This window comes from Syngnathoides biaculeatus, chromosome 1 (genome assembly GCF_019802595.1).
Source record: "Syngnathoides biaculeatus isolate LvHL_M chromosome 1, ASM1980259v1, whole genome shotgun sequence".
NCBI lineage: Eukaryota > Metazoa > Chordata > Actinopteri > Syngnathiformes > Syngnathidae > Syngnathoides > Syngnathoides biaculeatus.
In genome coordinates this window covers 13,427,053-13,444,651 of record NC_084640.1, presented here as the reverse complement: position 1 = coordinate 13,444,651, position 17,599 = coordinate 13,427,053, and the positions used below count along the sequence as shown (strand labels likewise).

Below are 17,599 nucleotides of genomic sequence, written 5' to 3'. Positions count from 1 at the left end.
TCAGATGTGTGTGTGTGTGGTTGTTCTGCATGATTCTACACGTTGCCGTTCAGTGCAATAATCTTTAGCATTTCTTTTCAAAAGACTTTTGACAATCTTGGGACTAAAAAGCGCTTTCCCAACGTGTTTCCTTCTCTGCTGCTACACTTTTCCCGCCATTAATATTCCAGTGCTTACTGTACATAGCTGCAAAGCCACGTTTCTGGATACAAAACGATTCATGATTGTGATATTATGATGTTAAACTGATACTGTTTAACCCGAAAGACTATGCTAGCTTTTTTTTTTTTTGTCGGATGACGAGTAAACACGGAAGAATGAAATACTCAGAAACCAACGCGGCGTATGATAATTTATATATTGCCATATTCATATGGAATGTGTTGTTTCCTCTTCAATAAAGTTTTCACATGCATTATTCCATTTCCATATTTTTGAATTTATAAACGATTCATTGAACAAATGCCAATATAACAATTTTAAGTTTACACATGTAGAGTACATTTTGTACATTTAAACATTGATTCATTTAATGCGGGGTAATTTTTTTTCCCTTTTTGTATACATTTCCAATTACTTCCTATTGGTTTTGAAAATAAAGTCACCCCCTAAAATCAACAAACTTTATAGCTATGCTTTTCATACTTTAAAGAAAGTATTCAGCATAATTTTGTATATATATTTGTAACCGTGGCCGACGATAAAGTTAAAATAACCTTTATTTTTTTGCACTAAAACCTCCCTTTTGGTGAACACTTGGGGCTTACTTTCATGTCGGAGAGTCTTATATGAAAAGTGCTTATTTTTATTGCCACAAAACCTGCACAAACATCCAAAATGGCCCCGCGGAAAAATGACCCGACAACCAAAGTGGGATGTCAAAGTGCACGCCACAGAAACAGAAACAGAAACACGCACGCACATGCAGAGTACCTCATCCTAATCCTGCAGACAATGTCAGCCAAAAGATGTTTATTAATAACTCAGATGGGGCCCACAGAGGGGAATAACTGACATAGTCACACCCCCCCCCCCATCTCAACCCCTTGTTACCCCTCCAAACCCCCCCGTCAGTCCATATATACGCTTGTCGTTGCCGCCGTACCCCCCTTCTCCCAGGAGACCCCCAATTATAGTCGGCGCAGGCCAGGTGATGGACTACAGTTACAAGGCAGGAATGTCCAGCCCGCGTCGCTTTTGTGTGCGGCGTCGCTTTGCACATCTCCCGTTTCCTCTCGCCGCCTCGAAGAGATGGCGGCCACCTCGTTCGAAATACATTTGAATTACTTTTTTCTTTTCATATCTTACCAGGTGCGCCATATTTTTTTTTTTTTATATGCAAATTCCCCCGGCACTTTTCTCTGCTAAACAGACGTTACGGTAGAGAAACCCAAAGGAAACTTTATTGTGATTTATAACGATTATGAATGCACTACATTTGGTAACTTGTCTAATATAATTGAAAGTAGTTCTTAAAAAAATCATATATTGGATGACATCAAATAGCATATTTACAAGTAAATAATACATTTCAATGATTACATGAGATTGAAATAATTATGAAGTTATGCTGGAACATTGGGTTGATGATTAATTCATTTAAAAATGTAAATGGGACAAAAAATGAGTATGTCTAACATAAGTAAAAACAAATAATAATAAATTCTAAATAGCAGTCAATCTTTGCTTTGCTAGAAAGCAAATAAACGTCAGGAAAAGCCTCCTAGAACGTAAACTTTATTTGGGGTTGATAAGAGGCGCGTTATATGGTGGCAGGTTTGTGCTGCCTTCAATGTGAGTTTCTGACGGGCTCATTCCGAACACAGCCGCATCCATGAATTATGTGGGGGTGTGCAACTACTTTTTTTTTTTAATTCAAATAATTTGTAAAAGGTATAGGTCACTCAATTATTTGCTGTATCTTAGTCTTTTTTTTTGTGTGTTTTTTTTAACTGTATATTACAAAAACCTGCCATTTGAACAGGGGTGTGTAGACTTTATATCCACTGTGTGCAAAAAGATCAATTAAACAAAAAAAAAAATTAATTGTATCAAAAAGTTCCTTTGATATGATGGAATCACACCGCAGTGTACCAGCTCCTAAGCTCCTAGTGTTGGTTTAACATGTAAAAACATGTACGTGTAATTTGAATGATGGTTAAATGTTTATCATCATAGACAAGCAGGAAGTAAAGTCACGTCAGGACACACGCGGACACGCACTCTAAGTGAAGTTTGTCGACTGATGTCGGACACGACGTCTTTGCCGCTGGGCGAGAAGCGGGCTTTGACGTTTGCGTGGCAGCGGCGCAAAACTCCGCGAGTGCCACACGAGATTAGAACAGACTTGCGTTGCGGGCACTCGGCGGCGCCAACTGCTGTGAGTCAACGTGCTAAACTAGTAGCATTACTCAGGATTACGTGCGCGCACGCTAACCTTTTCTTTTTCCTCCGAGAACACGGCGGAAGCGCGGATGGTGGCTCAAAGCCCGCAGGAGGAAAATAACATCGTTCACGCGTGGGCGCATTTCAGTTCCGATCAAAAGGAAAGGAGAACAGGGTGCATGCGGGAAAGTTCACAAATTGAAAAATAAGGAATTAAATAAAAAAATAAAAAAAAATAAAAAATTCAATGAATTAAACTGGAATGGGAAAGACAAATTTGTAAATTATATTTGATTTTAAAAAAAATAAAGTATTTAAATATATATATAAAATATAATATAATATAATACAGTAAACCAATACATTGATACTCAAATTAAAATAAATTATAAGGAACATTTCTGTAAAAGTGGCCAATTTAAAATAAATAAATAAATGTTGTCAAGGACATCAAGTCACTTGCAGGATGCTGGAAAAGTGTGACAAAGATGGAATTAATTTGAAATGTTACACTAAAGTATCTAATATATGAATTCATTTTTTCAAATTGAATTAATTGAACTGAAACGGAAAAGAGACATTTTTAAATAAAATTTCATTTAAAAAAAAGTATTGTATTTAAATAGATTTAAATAAGTACAAATGTATATACTGAATATATATAATACAGTAAATGAATAAATTGACATTCAAATTAAAATAAAGAGTTGTGCAAAAGTGGCCAATTTAAAATAGATTTTTCAAGATCATGAAGTCAATTGCAGGATGCTGTAAAAGTTTGACAGGTGGAATTAATTTCAAATGTTCCACTAAATTATTTAATATATGAAATTATATTTGAATTAAATAAAAAATATATACACTAAATTAATTAGAAATAAAAAAAAACTGCAGACAAATATATTAAGTCTAATTTGTTATTTATGATATATATAGAAGTGTATCAATGCATTTTAAAAATGTAGTTGAAGAGCTGAATATCCTACAAGTGTTAAAAACATTCAGCTCAAAGTAAAATTAAATTACGGGTAAGGAGTAATTTAACTTGAAAGTAATAGTAGTAATTTATAAATATTTTCACATTTCAAAATGAAAAGGAAGAGTGCGGAAAATTTGTGATAGAGAAAAAAATTACATCAAATTTGTAAACAAAAAAAAAAAATTCAAATCAAATTAAAATAGAATTAAATCACATTTTAACTTAAATGAGAATGACAAATTGCTGGAAGCGTGAGGACAAAATGAAATAAAGAAAACAAAAAAGTGACACGAGAAGACCAGGATGCTGTAAGTCAGGGTGCGGCCACTGGGACGATCCCGGAGTGGGAGCGCCCCCAATCCCCACCCCACCCTCATCGTCCCGCCGTATAAAGGCCCACCCTCCATCTCGGTCAGAGTTTGGTGTCTCATCCCCGTCGCCGAGCTTGGGCGTCCGTCGTCCTGTCCTCTTTGCCGGCCCGTCCGTCCTTTCTCATCTCGTCGCGGTCCCGAAAAAAAGTAGTCCAAAATGGAGGCCATCAAGAAGAAGATGCTCATGCTCAAGCTGGACAAGGAGAACGCTCTTGACCAGGCCGAGCAGGCGGAAGCCGACAAGAAAGCCGCCGAGGACAGAAGCAAACAGGTGGGCCGCCGACGCGCTTCCCGGGGCCCTGAAAATGTTTGAAAACGCCGCCGCCGCCCCTTGCGCAAATAACTACAATCGATCTTTTCTTCCCCGCAGCACGAGGACGAGCTCCTGCAGATGCAGAAGAAGCTGAAGGGGACAGAGGACGAGCTGGACAAATACTCTGAGGCGCTGAAGGATGCTCAAGAGAAGCTGGAGGTGGCCGACAAGAAGGCCGCTGACGTGAGTGACGCGCCCGGACGCAATTTCGCTTTTCGCCCAATGAAAGCCGAGCTTTTTTTTTTTTTGCTAATATGGTCATATCGCCCGATAAAAGCTGCCAGTGTAAATCAAGCCACACTGTGCATTCCATTCTCCTCATGCTCTGGATGGAGGACTCCCCCCCCCCCCCCCCCCAAACCCAACTCTGCCCCCAGCAGACACACACATACACGCAAACAGCTGTCGAGGGGATTCAGAGCCCCTGCCTGGGCCATGATGTCAGCCGCTAAACCTCGACTCGTAGCTTAACAATGGCCTCGCTCCTTTTTAGGCGCACCACCCCCCACAAGCCCGTGCTAGCGCTACCTGATAGCGTCAAATGCTAAATGAGCCAACAATGCGCCTCCATCCATGTTCGAGTACAGTTATCAAAAGTCTACACACCCCTGTCCCGGGGTCAGACCCAAAACTGGACTGAAATTGAAGAGACAAGACCAAGCTAAACTGTTCAAAAGCGAACTCGAACAGCGGAACTTTATTTGGGATTCATCAGAGGCCATTTGAGTGTGCTTGATTGAATGTGATTGGTTAATTGTGAATGCAGCCCAAGTTTGCAGCCAAGCAACCGTAACTAGCTAAAACGCAATACCTCGCGTTAATCCTAACTAGACAACCGTAACTATAAATTATGCTAGTAAATAAAGAATTAACCAAAAAACAAAGAAAACTGGTAAAAGCAAAAACCAGGCATTTCAGCAGGGGTGTCTAGACTTTTACACTATAGTATTTTAGTATACTAGAATCAAAAGATCACTTATATATTTAATGTAGTGATTATAGTTGTAAAATAAAATGATTAATAGGTGTGTATCAAATATATTTTCCTAAAAATAAAAAAGTATGAGATCATATAAACTATATATTTTTGTAAAACAAATATCTAGCAAATCTGCATTTCATGATAATTACACTGTCATTATATTTTGTATACATTTTTATTTTTTTGCTCTAGTTAGTATTATGGTAATAAAGGAAATGTATACAATTTAATGTATTTTTGAAAGATTTAAATTGGGTATATTTAAAAAAATGTACAGTATTTTATTGCTGGAAAATTTTTTATATAGCTTCGATTTCAATATAGAAATGATATGAAGCAAATGATTTTGCATGAAAAATGTGTGAGCATCGCGGCGTAACGTGCGCCTCATCCCGTGCAATTTGTGCGTGGGCGCAGGCTGAGGCGGAGGTGGCCTCCCTGAACAGGCGCATCCAGCTGGTGGAGGAAGAACTGGACCGAGCTCAGGAGAGGCTGGCCACCGCGCTGCAGAAGCTGGAGGAGGCCGAGAAGGCTGCCGACGAGAGCGAGAGGTTAGCGTCATGGTCCAGCCGCGGTCGCTAGTTCAATTAGCCAACATAAACGTTCGGTGTATGCAAGCATAATGGTGACAGTCGCGCAAACACGAACGGGACTGAGGTATCAAACTCGCGACCCGCGTTTCCCCAGAGGCATGAAGGTGATCGAGAACAGGGCCCTGAAGGACGAGGAGAAGATGGAGCTCCAGGAGATCCAGCTGAAGGAGGCCAAGCACATCGCGGAGGACTCCGACCGCAAGTACGAGGAGGTGAGTCGGCCGCCGTCAGGCGGGCTTCCCGCGGCGATGCCGGCCGTGAACGGCGCTAACGTTGCCGACGTCGCCGCGGCGCAGGTGGCTCGTAAGCTGGTGATCGTGGAAGGCGAGCTGGAGCGTACGGAGGAGCGAGCGGAGCTGGCTGAGGCGTGAGTGTCTTGTCACACCTTGACTTTACTATTGAGCTAGGTATCAAGTCAGTTAGCTAGCTAGATATCTGGTTAGCTTCCTACTTAGCAAGTTAGCGGCTAACCTACCACGTTAGTCTCCTACCTCCACTCTTAATTCATTTGTTCACTGCCAACCTACTTAGTTAGTTAGCTTGTATTTGATTAGCGAGCTAGCAAAGTAGGTAATTAGCTTGCTAACTACCTCGCTACTAGAATTGTTGTTTTTCTCCTGCTCTCCAGTAAATGTGCCGAGCTGGAAGAGGAACTGAAGAACGTCACCAACAACCTGAAGTCCCTGGAGGCTCAGGCGGAGAAGGTAATCCAAAAAAAACCCCTGAAAACGTCAACAGTCTGCGCGTCGTTTCAGGAAAAGTGGCGCGCTCAATTTGAGTGAATTTGTCCGCACAGTACTCCCAGAAGGAGGACAAATACGAGGAGGAGATCAAGATCCTGACAGACAAGCTGAAAGAGGCGAGAAAGGATCTTTTTAATTGTTATTTTTATTTTGGAATTCATATGTAGTTTAAATGGCTTTGATATATGGAAATATAAATATGTAATGTTTTGTTTTTGGACCATTTAGGCTGAGACCAGAGCTGAGTTTGCTGAGAGGTCTGTGGCCAAGTTGGAGAAGACCATTGATGATCTGGAAGGTGAAAAAAAAAAAATATATATATTTTTAAAAAGTACCGTAATTCCGGGCCTACAGAGCGCAACGGGTTATAAGTCTCACCCAGTACATTTGGCAAGGAAATACTATTTGGTACATACAAAGGTGTGTAAAAGCTGCAAGTGCCCACATTGAAACGCGAGATGTTTACAAAGAAAACCGGTACACAGAGTGTAATGCTAGCGCTAATGTTGACGCTAGCCCCGCGCTAACAGCGCCGGTTTAAAAAAAAAAAAAAAAAAAAACAACAACAAAAAAAAAAAAAAACATACTGGTAAAAAAATCACAGACACACGCTAGTGCAGCGCTAACAGGGCCGGACCGGCAAAAGTCACTTCCTCGGCACCGGTCTCACTCTGACCTTTTCCGCTCGAGTGCCCCCTCGCGGCTGTTCGAAAAAAAATGCACAAATTCGCCGCATCACCGTTGAAAGCGTGTGAAAAAAGTCGCGGCTTATAGGCCGGAAAACGGAATTGCGTTTAATTATGTTGTACAGCATATATTTTCCAAAGTTATTATTAGCTGTATTTTATTTTGGGAATTTAACATTAAATTATATCAAAATGTTTAATCAAAAAAATGCTTTATTTTAAAATACAGAAAATAGAACTTTTTTTTTTACATTTTATTATATGTTACATTGTATTTAACACAACCATTATTTCTTAAATGTATGAAGTAATTGTTTTAAAAATCTAAATATGTAAATATTTATTTCGATGCCTTACTTTTGTAGAAAAATATGTTAATTTATTTGCAAATTTAAAAACAATTGTAAATCTTTGTCAAACTGCATTACATGAAATGTTCTTTTTTCAGATTGTATATATTAAAATGTAAAAGTAATGAAATAAATATAAATTAATTGTTAACATTGTTTTTTTTATGTAAAATATTTGTCACATTGATTTTTTTTTATGTATAAAAAATTTAGCTAAATGAGCAGTCTTTATATAGTTTTTAGTCTTATTAGGATTAACTTCTCTCTTTCTTACCCCCATCCCTACACTTGCATGATTTTCAAACATGAATGGACATGAAACCCCATTGCTGATGTCTGTGGCTAACGTTGCGTTGCAGACGAGTTGTACGCCCAGAAGCTCAAGTACAAGGCCATCAGCGAGGAACTGGACCACGCGCTCAACGACATGACCTCCATGTAAGTCAAACGTCACGGTGGACCGTTTTTTTTTTTTTCCGGTTGCGCATTATATGGTCAAAATGGGACTTTTCACGTACTTTTTTTTTTTTTTTTTTTTCCTAGCTAAACACCAAAGAAGGCCCTCCGACCCCCTCCCCATCCTCCTCCTCTTCCTCCACCATGTCGTTTCTAGCACTTTTACAACTTTTTGCAAAATCCTACCCGACAGTGTCGTTTCGGTGCCGGTCAAACCTTTTCTTTGTAATTATTTGTAACGATATTAAAAACATGAGGAAGGTCTTGATTTTCATGCTTGTACTATTTATCTTTATTTATTATTAAAAACAAAAAAATAAGGGAAAATACAGTGATGCCTTGGTTCCCGACCACAGTCCGTTCCAGAAAACGGTTCGAGAAGTGATTTGTTCGAAAACCAAATCGATGTTTCCCTTTACAATGAATGGAAAAAGAAATAATGTGTTCCAATCCTAAAAAATTGGGCTTTTTAAAACTTTTTTTTCCCTTTTCCTGACAAACTGCATAGTAGAAATACATGTATTGTTTAAATACTCTACATAGTAAAATAATTTTAGAAATGTATTTATTTTTGCTTTAAATGTATGCTTTAGTAGTAGAGTACGCTAGCAACTTGCCTTCTTTGGACCCATGCAAAGCGTGTCGTGGGTGAGCTCGTCTGGCCGTTATTTCCGGGTTTAGTCTGGGGCGTTCGAGTACCGATTTTTGTTTGAAAACAGAAGTAAAACATCTCGAAATTTTCGTTTGAAAACGGGGACATTCGAGAACCGAGGCTTTACTTTAACAGGAATGAATGTTTTTACACCAAGTACGACTTGATGAAAAAAAAAATTGCTCAAAGGATTTTAGTGCTGAAAAGTATTTTTAATATTCTTGTCAGCCAATATAACGTTACGCACCGTTAGAACATTAACACTGTGCTAAAATATAGGAGGAAAAAAATATAACTTCAAAATGGTTTAGTCCAAAAATATAGCACATAAACTTCAAATAAAACTGTACTGCGTTGCAATTTTGAACAGAGGGCTAGCTACTCAGTGCAATATGAGTAGTACGTTTTATAAATTATGAATTCTAAACAAATTAAAAGTAAATGTAAATGTAGCATGTAGCTGGGAGCGTAGCATCAGGAGTTTTTACTGTATTTGTTTCATTTTACATGCAAAATTCATCAGACGTCAAAAAAACTGCAAGTATCCATGACGGGCGTCGCTACATGCTAACATTTTTTTTTTTTGCAACGTCAAGCTTTAGGTTAGCATTTCATTAAGTTTAAAATGCTAACACAAAATTAGCATGTAGCTAAAAGGCAAAAAGTGATTGAAAGCTGAGCCTGTGCAGTTAACAAAACAAAGATTCAGTCCCTTATTATTTCTTAAGGGGGGGGGGGGAATGTCCATTGGGGAAACACAAATACATAAAAAAAAAAAACCATACTCTGTAGTGATTTTAAAAATACATACAAAATACAGTACAAGTATTTTAGCTTCCAACATGCTTTTTAAATGGGTTGCATTCCATGGAAAGAAAATTAGGTCATAACCACATTTTTAAAACCATTAAAAAAAAAATGCAATTATACAGTACAATAATATGATTTTTAAAATTCGAGATTACGTTTACATGACCGAATATTCTGCACAAAATGGCTGCCGCGGTGGTGGGCCGTGCTACGAGAAAGACAGGTGAGTTGAGGTAGGAACGTTTTCGAAGTGGAATTTTACAACATTGAGCTTTTTTGGGGGGGGGGGGGGGATATATAATGCATGGAAAAATTAATAAAAGCTTTTCCTTCTGTGCTTTTTTTCCACACTAGTATTTTCTTTTATTCCTTATCCTTAAAACCCAAAGTGGTTTTGCTCGTGCACTGAATTTTCTTACTTGTGAGCATAAAGCACGCACTTGTACCATCACGTGGATATCAAAAATATGGACTAAACCACGGGTGTCAAACTCAAGGCGCGGGGGCCAGATCCGGCCCGCCACATTATTTTACGTGGTCCGCGGAGGCAATTCTAGTGTCAACTTCTGAAAATCTGCACGTCAAATTTCAATTTGTCATATATCATAAATGATAACGTTGAGATATTACAAGCAACTTTGCGTGACCAAACTTTGAATAGTTGAAAATTGCATTACACTCAATTTCTGAATCTTACGCTAGCTCATAAATTTCATGTGTAATATGATGATACTATTCAATATTTTTAGTCCTCTGAGGGAAACTGGAACGACAATATGCCCCGCGACCAAAAATGACTTTGACACCCATGGACTTAAACGCTCGAAACTTTTCTTTACCAACAAACCTTCCACAAGTTCATTCTAGAACCGCAGCGACAGTTAAGCGGATTCCGAGGAAAAACCGTCCCCGGCTTTCCTTTCGCCGCTCGCCGCTGCCCACCTGTGGCCGACTCTATGAACTGCTGCTGAGTCGTCTCCTCAGCAGCGACGCGGGTTTGCTGTCCGTGTCCTCCGTGTCGCTTTCACATTGTCTCTGCAAAAAATGAAGCAGAAGCAAATATTATTTCATCACCGTCGGGGGAACTTCTCCACCTTTTCTTGCCGTAAATTCCGACGCTCAATCTTCCTTTATCGCTCGGTGCTGCCCCTGCTGTGGCACAACGGGGTACTACACTGTAGGCACGCAACTCTGAATTTCAACTTTTTTTTTTTTTTTTATAAACGACACAGATGTGTTCATATTTCCGTTATATTTGTAAGGTAAACTTCCGGAATGAGGATTAAAAATAGCGGAAAAATAAACCAGAACACAGTGGAGGAACGTTTTATATGAATTATAATAAAAAAAAAAAATACCGTAATTTCCCGCCTATAAATCGCCACTTTTTGCGGTTTATGCGGCTAATTTGTGTGTTTTTTCCCCTAACGGCCGCGAGGGGGCAGTCAAGCGGAAAATCTAAGAGTTGAGACTGATGGAATATATGTGCCGAGGAAGTGACTTTTACCGGTGCTGCCCTGTTAGCGCTGCGCTAGCGTGTTACTGCCGTGTCTCAGTGATTTTTACCAGTGTTTTTTTTTTTTTTTTAAACCGGCCCTGTTAGCGCGGCGTTAGTGTTAGTGCAGTTCTAGCGTTAGTGTGGCGCTTGCGTTAGCGCAGCGGCGCTAGCGTTAAACTCTCCAATATCTTATGTTTCAATGTGGGTACTTGCGGTACCAAATGGTATTTCCTTTACAAATGTACTGGGTGAGGCTTATAACCAGGTGCGTTCTGTAGGCCAGGAATTACGGTAATTGGCTAAAAATGTGTAAATGAAAAATTAAGGTTTTTTTTTTGGTTTTTTAAATATATATATATATATAACATTGTTTGCATCTAATAAAGTGAGTACGTAGTGCGTTAATTTACCTCCGGTGCATCAGAGCTGCCTTTACACAACAGTTTTAAGCGGACCAGACGGTTGCACACCCAGACCATGTTGTAGGACATCTGGAGGGGGAAAAAATATATATCTATATCTATAGATGTAAAATACTATATTGAACTCAACACAAAAAGTTGAGTACCTTCCACTTGCGTCTGGCGTTGAACTTCTTGAAGTTCTTCATATTGATGGATGAGCGATTCCTGTTGGCCTTCTGTTTGCGCGTCAGTGGCTGCAACGAAAACGGTTGAGAAAATATACACCCATCCGTCCATTTTCTTAGCCGCTTATCCTCACGAGGGTGGCGCCTATCCCAGCTGTCAACGGGCAGGGGAATAACATTCTGACAAGAGAAAAATGCAACACGGACGACGCTGCTAACCTTGATCCACGGGTGGAGCAGACACTGCTCGGCCGTCAGTCTGTCTCTGCAACACACACACATTTGAAATATGTACCGTAATTTCCGGCCTAAAAGCCGCGACTTTTTTCACACGCTTTCAACCCTGCGGTGGTGCGGCGCCAGCGTTAGCGCGGCGCTAGCGTTAGCGCACCTGGTTATAAGCCTCGGCAGACAGAGTTTAATGCTAGCGTTAGCGTTAAACTCATAACCAGGTGCGCTGGTGGCCGGGAATATAGTCATATAAAAATGGCGTGACATAAGTAGAGAGTTGAAAGCCGTGATAGCGGATTCGACAGACCTGGGATTCTTGACCAGGAGGTTCTGGATGAAGTCTTTGGCCGTGCAGCTGGTGGTGCCGAAGCAATGCGGGTCAAACTCGTAGTCCACGGCCAGGACGTTCCTCAGCGTGTCTTCGTCCGTGTCGCCCTGGAACGGCGACATGCCGCTCAAGCTGAGGGGGCGGGCGGGATGGGGTGTGTGGGGGGGGGGGGGGGGTGTTAAAAAAAATAAATAATAATAATAATAATAATGCCAAACCGCGAGCCACGTCTCCGACTCACAGTATGTACGTGATGACGCCGATGCTCCTGAAGGGTTTGGAGAGAATGCGAGCGTCAAGGCGGGGGGGTCGGGGGGTCGGGGGTCAAAAAGAGCGAGACACTCGGGGACGTGCGCGGCATAATCACCACATGTCTGCCGCCGTGCTCAGGGCTTCGCCGTTGACCACTTCGGGGGCTGTGCAAAAAAGACAGCACCCCCCCCCCCCCAAAAAAAAAAAGAAATCATGTCAAAATGTATTTTATGTTTCGAGAACAAGGAAAACATTCAGAGAAAATGCGACACGCGCGCTCCCTCTAGTGGTAAGTGATGAATAATTCTTCAAACGGTGTAACGTTGCGCTGGTTTTATTAAAACTTTATAATCTGTTACAATTCAGTTGCACCTCAATTTTCAGGGCAGGAAATGAGCATATTTAATATTTTAGAAGTGTTATCAAACATCGATTTAATAGTTTATGTAGAACTTTTTGGCAACACTTTTCAACTGAACCATTTTAGTACAGCTTTTAAAATTAAATAATTACCAAAGTAATAATATTTTGAAAAATTAAGATTAACAATTTTTTGTTAAAATGCATTTTTTTTAACTTTTTTTTTTCAAATGTCAAAATATGTTATAAACATTAAGAGTAATTCACTATTCTAAAGATTAAAGTTACACCAGATCACAAGACCCACACAGCATATATGATTATATACATATTTTTAAGGAATGAAGTTGTGATTTTTGGATTTATTATTATTATTTACTATTTTAGAAGTTTTCTCAAACATCTATTTCATAACAATTTACGTCGAGCTTTTGTGCAACACCTTCCAACTGAAGCATTTCAGTCCAGCTTTTAAAATTAAACAATTACAGAAGTAATAATACAATAAATGAAGCAATATTTTACAGATAAAAATAATTTTTTTTGTTCAAATTCCTTTTTTAATTTTTTTTTTTTCCAAATGTCAAAATATGTAATAAACCTTAGAGTATGTCACTATTTTAAAGACTCAGGTTGCACCAGATCACATGACCCACAGCATATATTATTATTAGCTGTATATACATATTTTGAAGGCGTGAAGTTACGATTTATTCAAAATCCATGTGCTTTCCAAGCCTTGGTGATTTTTTTCGCTTTATTTTTTTCAAGCATTTCAATCACGAGTGGAATTTGCAACGGCATTAAAAATGGATCAGAGAAGTTTCTGAAGTCAGTTCTGACATCCGGACTGAGGAATTCGCACAAGGCTAAAAAGGCGAGACCTCACCGATGTACTGCGGGGTACCGCTCGTGCTCTGGTACTCCTCGCCGGGCCCAAAACGGTGCGCGAGGCCAAAGTCGATGAGTTTGATGCTGGGGTGCGGCGAGTCCTTTTCCGACAGCATGATGTTTTCTGGCTGAACGAGACGCGAATGAGGTCGACGGAACGCCGCTCGCCGCTCGCCGCCCCGGCCGCGCTCACCTTGAGGTCGAAGTGGGCCACGTTCTTGCCGTGCATGAAGCCCAACCCGGCCAGGATCTGCTCCATGAACCGGATGGCCTCGTCCTCCGTCAGCATCTCCTTCTCGGCGATGAAGTCGAACAGCTCGCCGCCGCTCACGCTGGGATCCCGCCGACAAAAATGGTGAGCGAAATACGCACGTTAGTTTTTTTTATTTGGATTTCTTTCGAAGCGTCCGCTCAACTCACAGTTCCAGGATAAGCACCACCTCCGAGCGGCTCTCGAAGACGTCTTTGAGGGCGACGATGTTGGGGTGCTGCAGGGCCTGGATCACCTCCACCTCCTGCTCCACGCGGCTCCGCTCCAGGCCCAGCAGGCTGCACGGGTTCTTGCGCAGCTTCACGAACTTGCCCGCCCAGTACGTACCCGTTGCCAACTCGCGGACCCGCCGGACTTCGCCGAAGTGGCCGCTGCGTAGTAGAAAAAAACGTTCCGGGGGTGGGGAGGAGCTTCAGCTGGAGAAACGTGCTTGAGGAATCCCGCAGGGCTGTATTCAAGGGCCCCCGGTGTTTGGTTTAAACATCCATCCATCCATCCATCCGTTTTCTTAGCCGCTTATCCTCACGAGGGTCGCGGGGAGTGCCGGAGCCTATCCCAGCAGGAGGCGGGGTACACCCTGAACTGGTTGCCAGCCAATCGCAGGGCACATGAAGATAAACAACCGCAATCACAATCACACCTAGGGCCAATTTAGAGTGTCGCATGTTTTTGGGATGCGGGAGGAAACCGGAGTGCCCGGAGGAAACCCACACAGGCACGGGGAGAACATGCAAACTCCACACAGGCGGGTCCGGGATTGAACCCGGTACCTCGGAACTTTGAGGCCAACGCTTTCCAGCTGCTCCACCGTGCCGCCAAGTTTAAACATTAACTTTGAAATGAAATCAAGTCTCCTCGTCCCTACCTTCCCAGTACCTCCCCAATCTCGTAGAAGTCCTCCACGTTCTCGGGCTTGAACACGGCCATGCTGACTCACTTCACGCGGGTTCTTTCTTGCTTCTTCTTTGTCGGCGGACGGTCAGTTTATATTTAACCACAAGTGGCGCATGATCATCCACCGCGTCTGCACCTGATAAGACACAACTACTCTAAATAAAGAACTGGTCATTACCAGAATATTTTTAAAGCTAAAATATGATTAACCATGTTTTTTTTTAAAGCTTCCCAAAAAATAGTAACGCCAAATTATTATTGTTTTCGATATAAGTTTCCAATACATTTAGATTGCAGAACATTCCATTCAGAGCTTGTACAGGTACCGGAACAATTTTGAGTCTTCACCGAAATCGAAATTGCTTCCCGCCGATCCGACCCGTCTTTACTGTACTCTATGTAGTATCTGTGACTTTGAATGTGTATGGCTTCAAACGCCAGCCCTTGTCCCGGTGTTAGTTTTTTTTTTTTTTTTAGCGTTTCTTTCACCAAAAAAAGATGTCGGTATACGAAAATATCATATTTAGTCGAACCCACCTGAAAAACTATGAGGACATCGCCTGTGCTCAACTTCCACTTTTTGTGTCACACTTCCCTGGTTGCACATGCATCTGCGGTTAAACCATCTAAGCTGTCCCGTACGAGGCCGGCGTGTATTTGCACAGGACCCCCACAGACCCCGCCCCCCCCCCCTCCAAAAAACAAAACAAAACAGACAGGATGTTTATTTTACTCCGAATCACAGCACGCAGACAATATTACTGTGCTTTTAAATGACCGTTACTGTCTCTTTAAGATTTGTGATATTGTGTAATGCCATAAGCATTTTTTAAAAAAAAATATTTTTCCTGCATCTGAATTCCAGTGAATTAAGGAGCGGCCAATCTCCAGAGAATGACGCACGCTCTGCTGTATTCGTCTCGTAATTGCTCGACTTTTATTGCATCAAGTGAGCGGCGGCTCGTTCCGGAAAATCCGGAATTTTTCCAACCCAGGTGCTACGACACGCTACAAACATGTAAAAAAAAAAAAATGGAGGGCAATATGATTTTTGGTCACGTGTCAGGGAATCGGTTGTTGATTAACTGCTGATTCTATGATAAGCAGAATAATGGCAACCAGTTGGCATCTGGCAACCCGTCAAACTATCCGGGCCAGGCGTGACTCGAGCCCTTCAAATCGAACCGGAAGTTAGTTATGATTTGAAGTTTTCTATGATATGCTGCGGGGAAAAAAGCAGGCGTGAGATCACGGCCTGCCACCACCTGCAGTTTTAATATTATTGCACTTTTTTTTTTTTAAAGTTAACCCGAGATGTACTTTGATTGCCATCTACTGACAAATTTGCATTTTTTTTTTTTTAAATTTTGGACTCTATGCAGCCATCGTGACTAATGGACTGAAACGTAAATTCTGCACGATTTATGTTTAAAACGGGAAAGATATGTTGAAAATTGCAAGATATTCGAATATTTGCGTCCGCGCTGTCTGAACGTGTTCATCTCGGACGTGTCAACCTGTTGTGACATGTCGGAGAAAAACGGGCGCTGTACAAAATTAATAATGCAAAAAAAATGAAATAATAATAATAATAATAATGAAGTGGATGAGGAAACGCGCAGTTAGAGAAGGGCAGCGGGTGGTGCTGTGAGCGGCCAATCGGGGCCGCGGGTCGTACTCACCCGGCGGGAGGTGCGTTGGTCTCGGATGGGTTCCCGTGTGAACGCTCGCCGTTCGGGGCTCGGGAATGCGGAAACGTCTCGCGAGAAGCGCTGTCGTCATGTCCGAATCAACCCGTCAACCGAGACGCCAGATTTCGGGTCCCGGCGAACCCCGCCCCAGTTTTCGTCATATTTGACTTAACACGGAACGGATCGTGGTTTTTATTATTATTATTGTTCTTTTTTTTTTTTACATTGTCAGGAGCGCGTGATGAATGAAGCGCACTTCCGGGATGCCGTCGACATTTCACAATAAAATCTAAAGGATTTCAAAATAGTCATTTTTCAAGAGAACGTGAACAAATGATGTAAAAATATACAATTATGATTTTAATGTGGCGGCACGGCGGCTCAGCTGGAAAGCGTCGGCCTCACAGTTCTGAGGTCCCGGGTTCAATCCCAGACCCGACTAAGTAGAGTTTGCATGTTCTCCCGTGCCTGCGTGGGTTTTCTCCGGGTACATCCCAAAAACATGCAACTTTAATTGGACACTCCAAATTGCCCGTAGGTGTAATTGTAAATTCGGCTGTTTGTCTCAATGTGCCCTGCGATTGGCCGGCAACCAGTTCAGGGTGTACGTCGCTCCCTGCCAGTTGACAGCTGGGATAAGCTTCAGCACTCCTGCGACCCTTGTGAGGATCAGCGGCTAAGAAAATGGATGGATTTTAAAGTGCTAAATTGCATTCGGTAGATGCACCCGACGAAGGTGTATCCAAACAGACTGGAAACCAGTTTTAGCAAAGTAATGTCATCCTTTTTGCCCAATAGACTGATTTAAAAAAATAAAATAAAATCTTCGTGAACTGTTATGTAGTTTTGAAAGACCAAAAAGCATTCCGAAAATGGAAAAGAACTGGTGATATTTCACGCGATCAAGTGTAGTTTATGGTTTAAAAACATCCAACAACATTCCTGGCCTACAGAGCTCACCTGGTTATAAGCCTCGGTACACAGAGAATTTCACGCTAGCGTTAAACTCTGTGTACCGAGGCTTATAACCAGGTGCGCTAACGCTAGCGCCGCATAAACCGCAGAGTTGTAAGCGTGTGGAAAAAAAGTCACGGCTTGTAGGCCGGAAATTACGTTACATATTTTGCTAATTTATACATCCAGTAAAAGATCTTAACATAAAGAAGGTAAACAAAATAATCAGAAGCCAGTTTAAAAAAAAAAAAAAGGTTTTTTTTTTATTGATAATGAAGTGTAACAACTTCAAAACTGAGTTCAATATACAGTTAGCAACT

At 41.4% G+C, this 17,599-nt stretch overlaps 2 protein-coding genes across 4 annotated transcripts; one reads left to right on the top strand and one right to left on the bottom strand.

The window, feature by feature from the left end:
• The first annotated feature begins 3,260 nt into the window (after positions 1 to 3,260).
• LOC133499943 (tropomyosin alpha-3 chain) lies at positions 3,261 to 8,132 on the top strand. The gene is made up of 10 exons (XM_061818398.1): positions 3,261 to 4,006; positions 4,106 to 4,231; positions 5,448 to 5,581; positions 5,718 to 5,835; positions 5,920 to 5,990; positions 6,252 to 6,327; positions 6,420 to 6,482; positions 6,595 to 6,664; positions 7,762 to 7,840; positions 7,946 to 8,132. Exons 1-10 carry the CDS (start codon positions 3,893 to 3,895, stop codon positions 7,947 to 7,949), a joined length of 855 nt encoding a protein of 284 aa, XP_061674382.1. The 5' UTR covers positions 3,261 to 3,892; the 3' UTR covers positions 7,950 to 8,132.
• Positions 5,425 to 16,515, bottom strand: si:dkey-240h12.4 (death-associated protein kinase 2). 3 transcript variants are annotated; one of them, XM_061818365.1, is made up of 13 exons: positions 16,317 to 16,515; positions 14,606 to 14,784; positions 13,890 to 14,111; positions 13,663 to 13,801; positions 13,468 to 13,597; positions 12,334 to 12,382; positions 12,208 to 12,234; positions 11,946 to 12,098; positions 11,627 to 11,672; positions 11,387 to 11,476; positions 11,229 to 11,309; positions 10,263 to 10,355; positions 5,425 to 5,562 (listed from the first exon to the last, which is right to left on the bottom strand). In XM_061818365.1, the coding sequence occupies exons 2-12, from the start codon at positions 14,665 to 14,667 to the stop codon at positions 10,275 to 10,277; spliced, it is 1,080 nt and encodes a 359-aa protein (XP_061674349.1). In that variant the 5' UTR covers positions 14,668 to 14,784; positions 16,317 to 16,515; the 3' UTR covers positions 5,425 to 5,562; positions 10,263 to 10,274. The 3 variants fall into 3 exon arrangements, with proteins under 3 accessions (XP_061674349.1, XP_061674339.1, XP_061674357.1); XM_061818355.1 differs by having other exon boundaries at positions 14,606 to 14,770; XM_061818373.1 differs by lacking the exon at positions 16,317 to 16,515 and adding an exon at positions 15,172 to 15,281 and having other exon boundaries at positions 14,606 to 14,770.
• Between the last annotated feature and the right edge of the window lie 1,084 nt (positions 16,516 to 17,599).

Bases quoted from the DNA above. Each gene is read 5' to 3' on its own strand.
- LOC133499943 (XM_061818398.1), top strand. From the start codon at position 3,893: ATGGAGGCCATCAAGAAGAAGATGCTCATGCTCAAGCTGGACAAGGAG. The intron at 5,582-5,717 runs GTTAGCGTCATG...GCGTTTCCCCAG, and splicing joins GCTGCCGACGAGAGCGAGAG to AGGCATGAAGGTGATCGAGA. The intron at 5,836-5,919 runs GTGAGTCGGCCG...GCCGCGGCGCAG, and splicing joins CCGACCGCAAGTACGAGGAG to GTGGCTCGTAAGCTGGTGAT.
- si:dkey-240h12.4 (XM_061818365.1), bottom strand. From the start codon at position 14,667: ATGGCCGTGTTCAAGCCCGAGAACGTGGAGGACTTCTACGAGATTGGG. The intron at 12,235-12,333 runs GTGATTATGCCG...CAAACCCTTCAG, and splicing joins AGCACGGCGGCAGACATGTG to GAGCATCGGCGTCATCACGT. The intron at 12,099-12,207 runs GTGAGTCGGAGA...CCGCCCCCTCAG, and splicing joins GGCGTCATCACGTACATACT to CTTGAGCGGCATGTCGCCGT.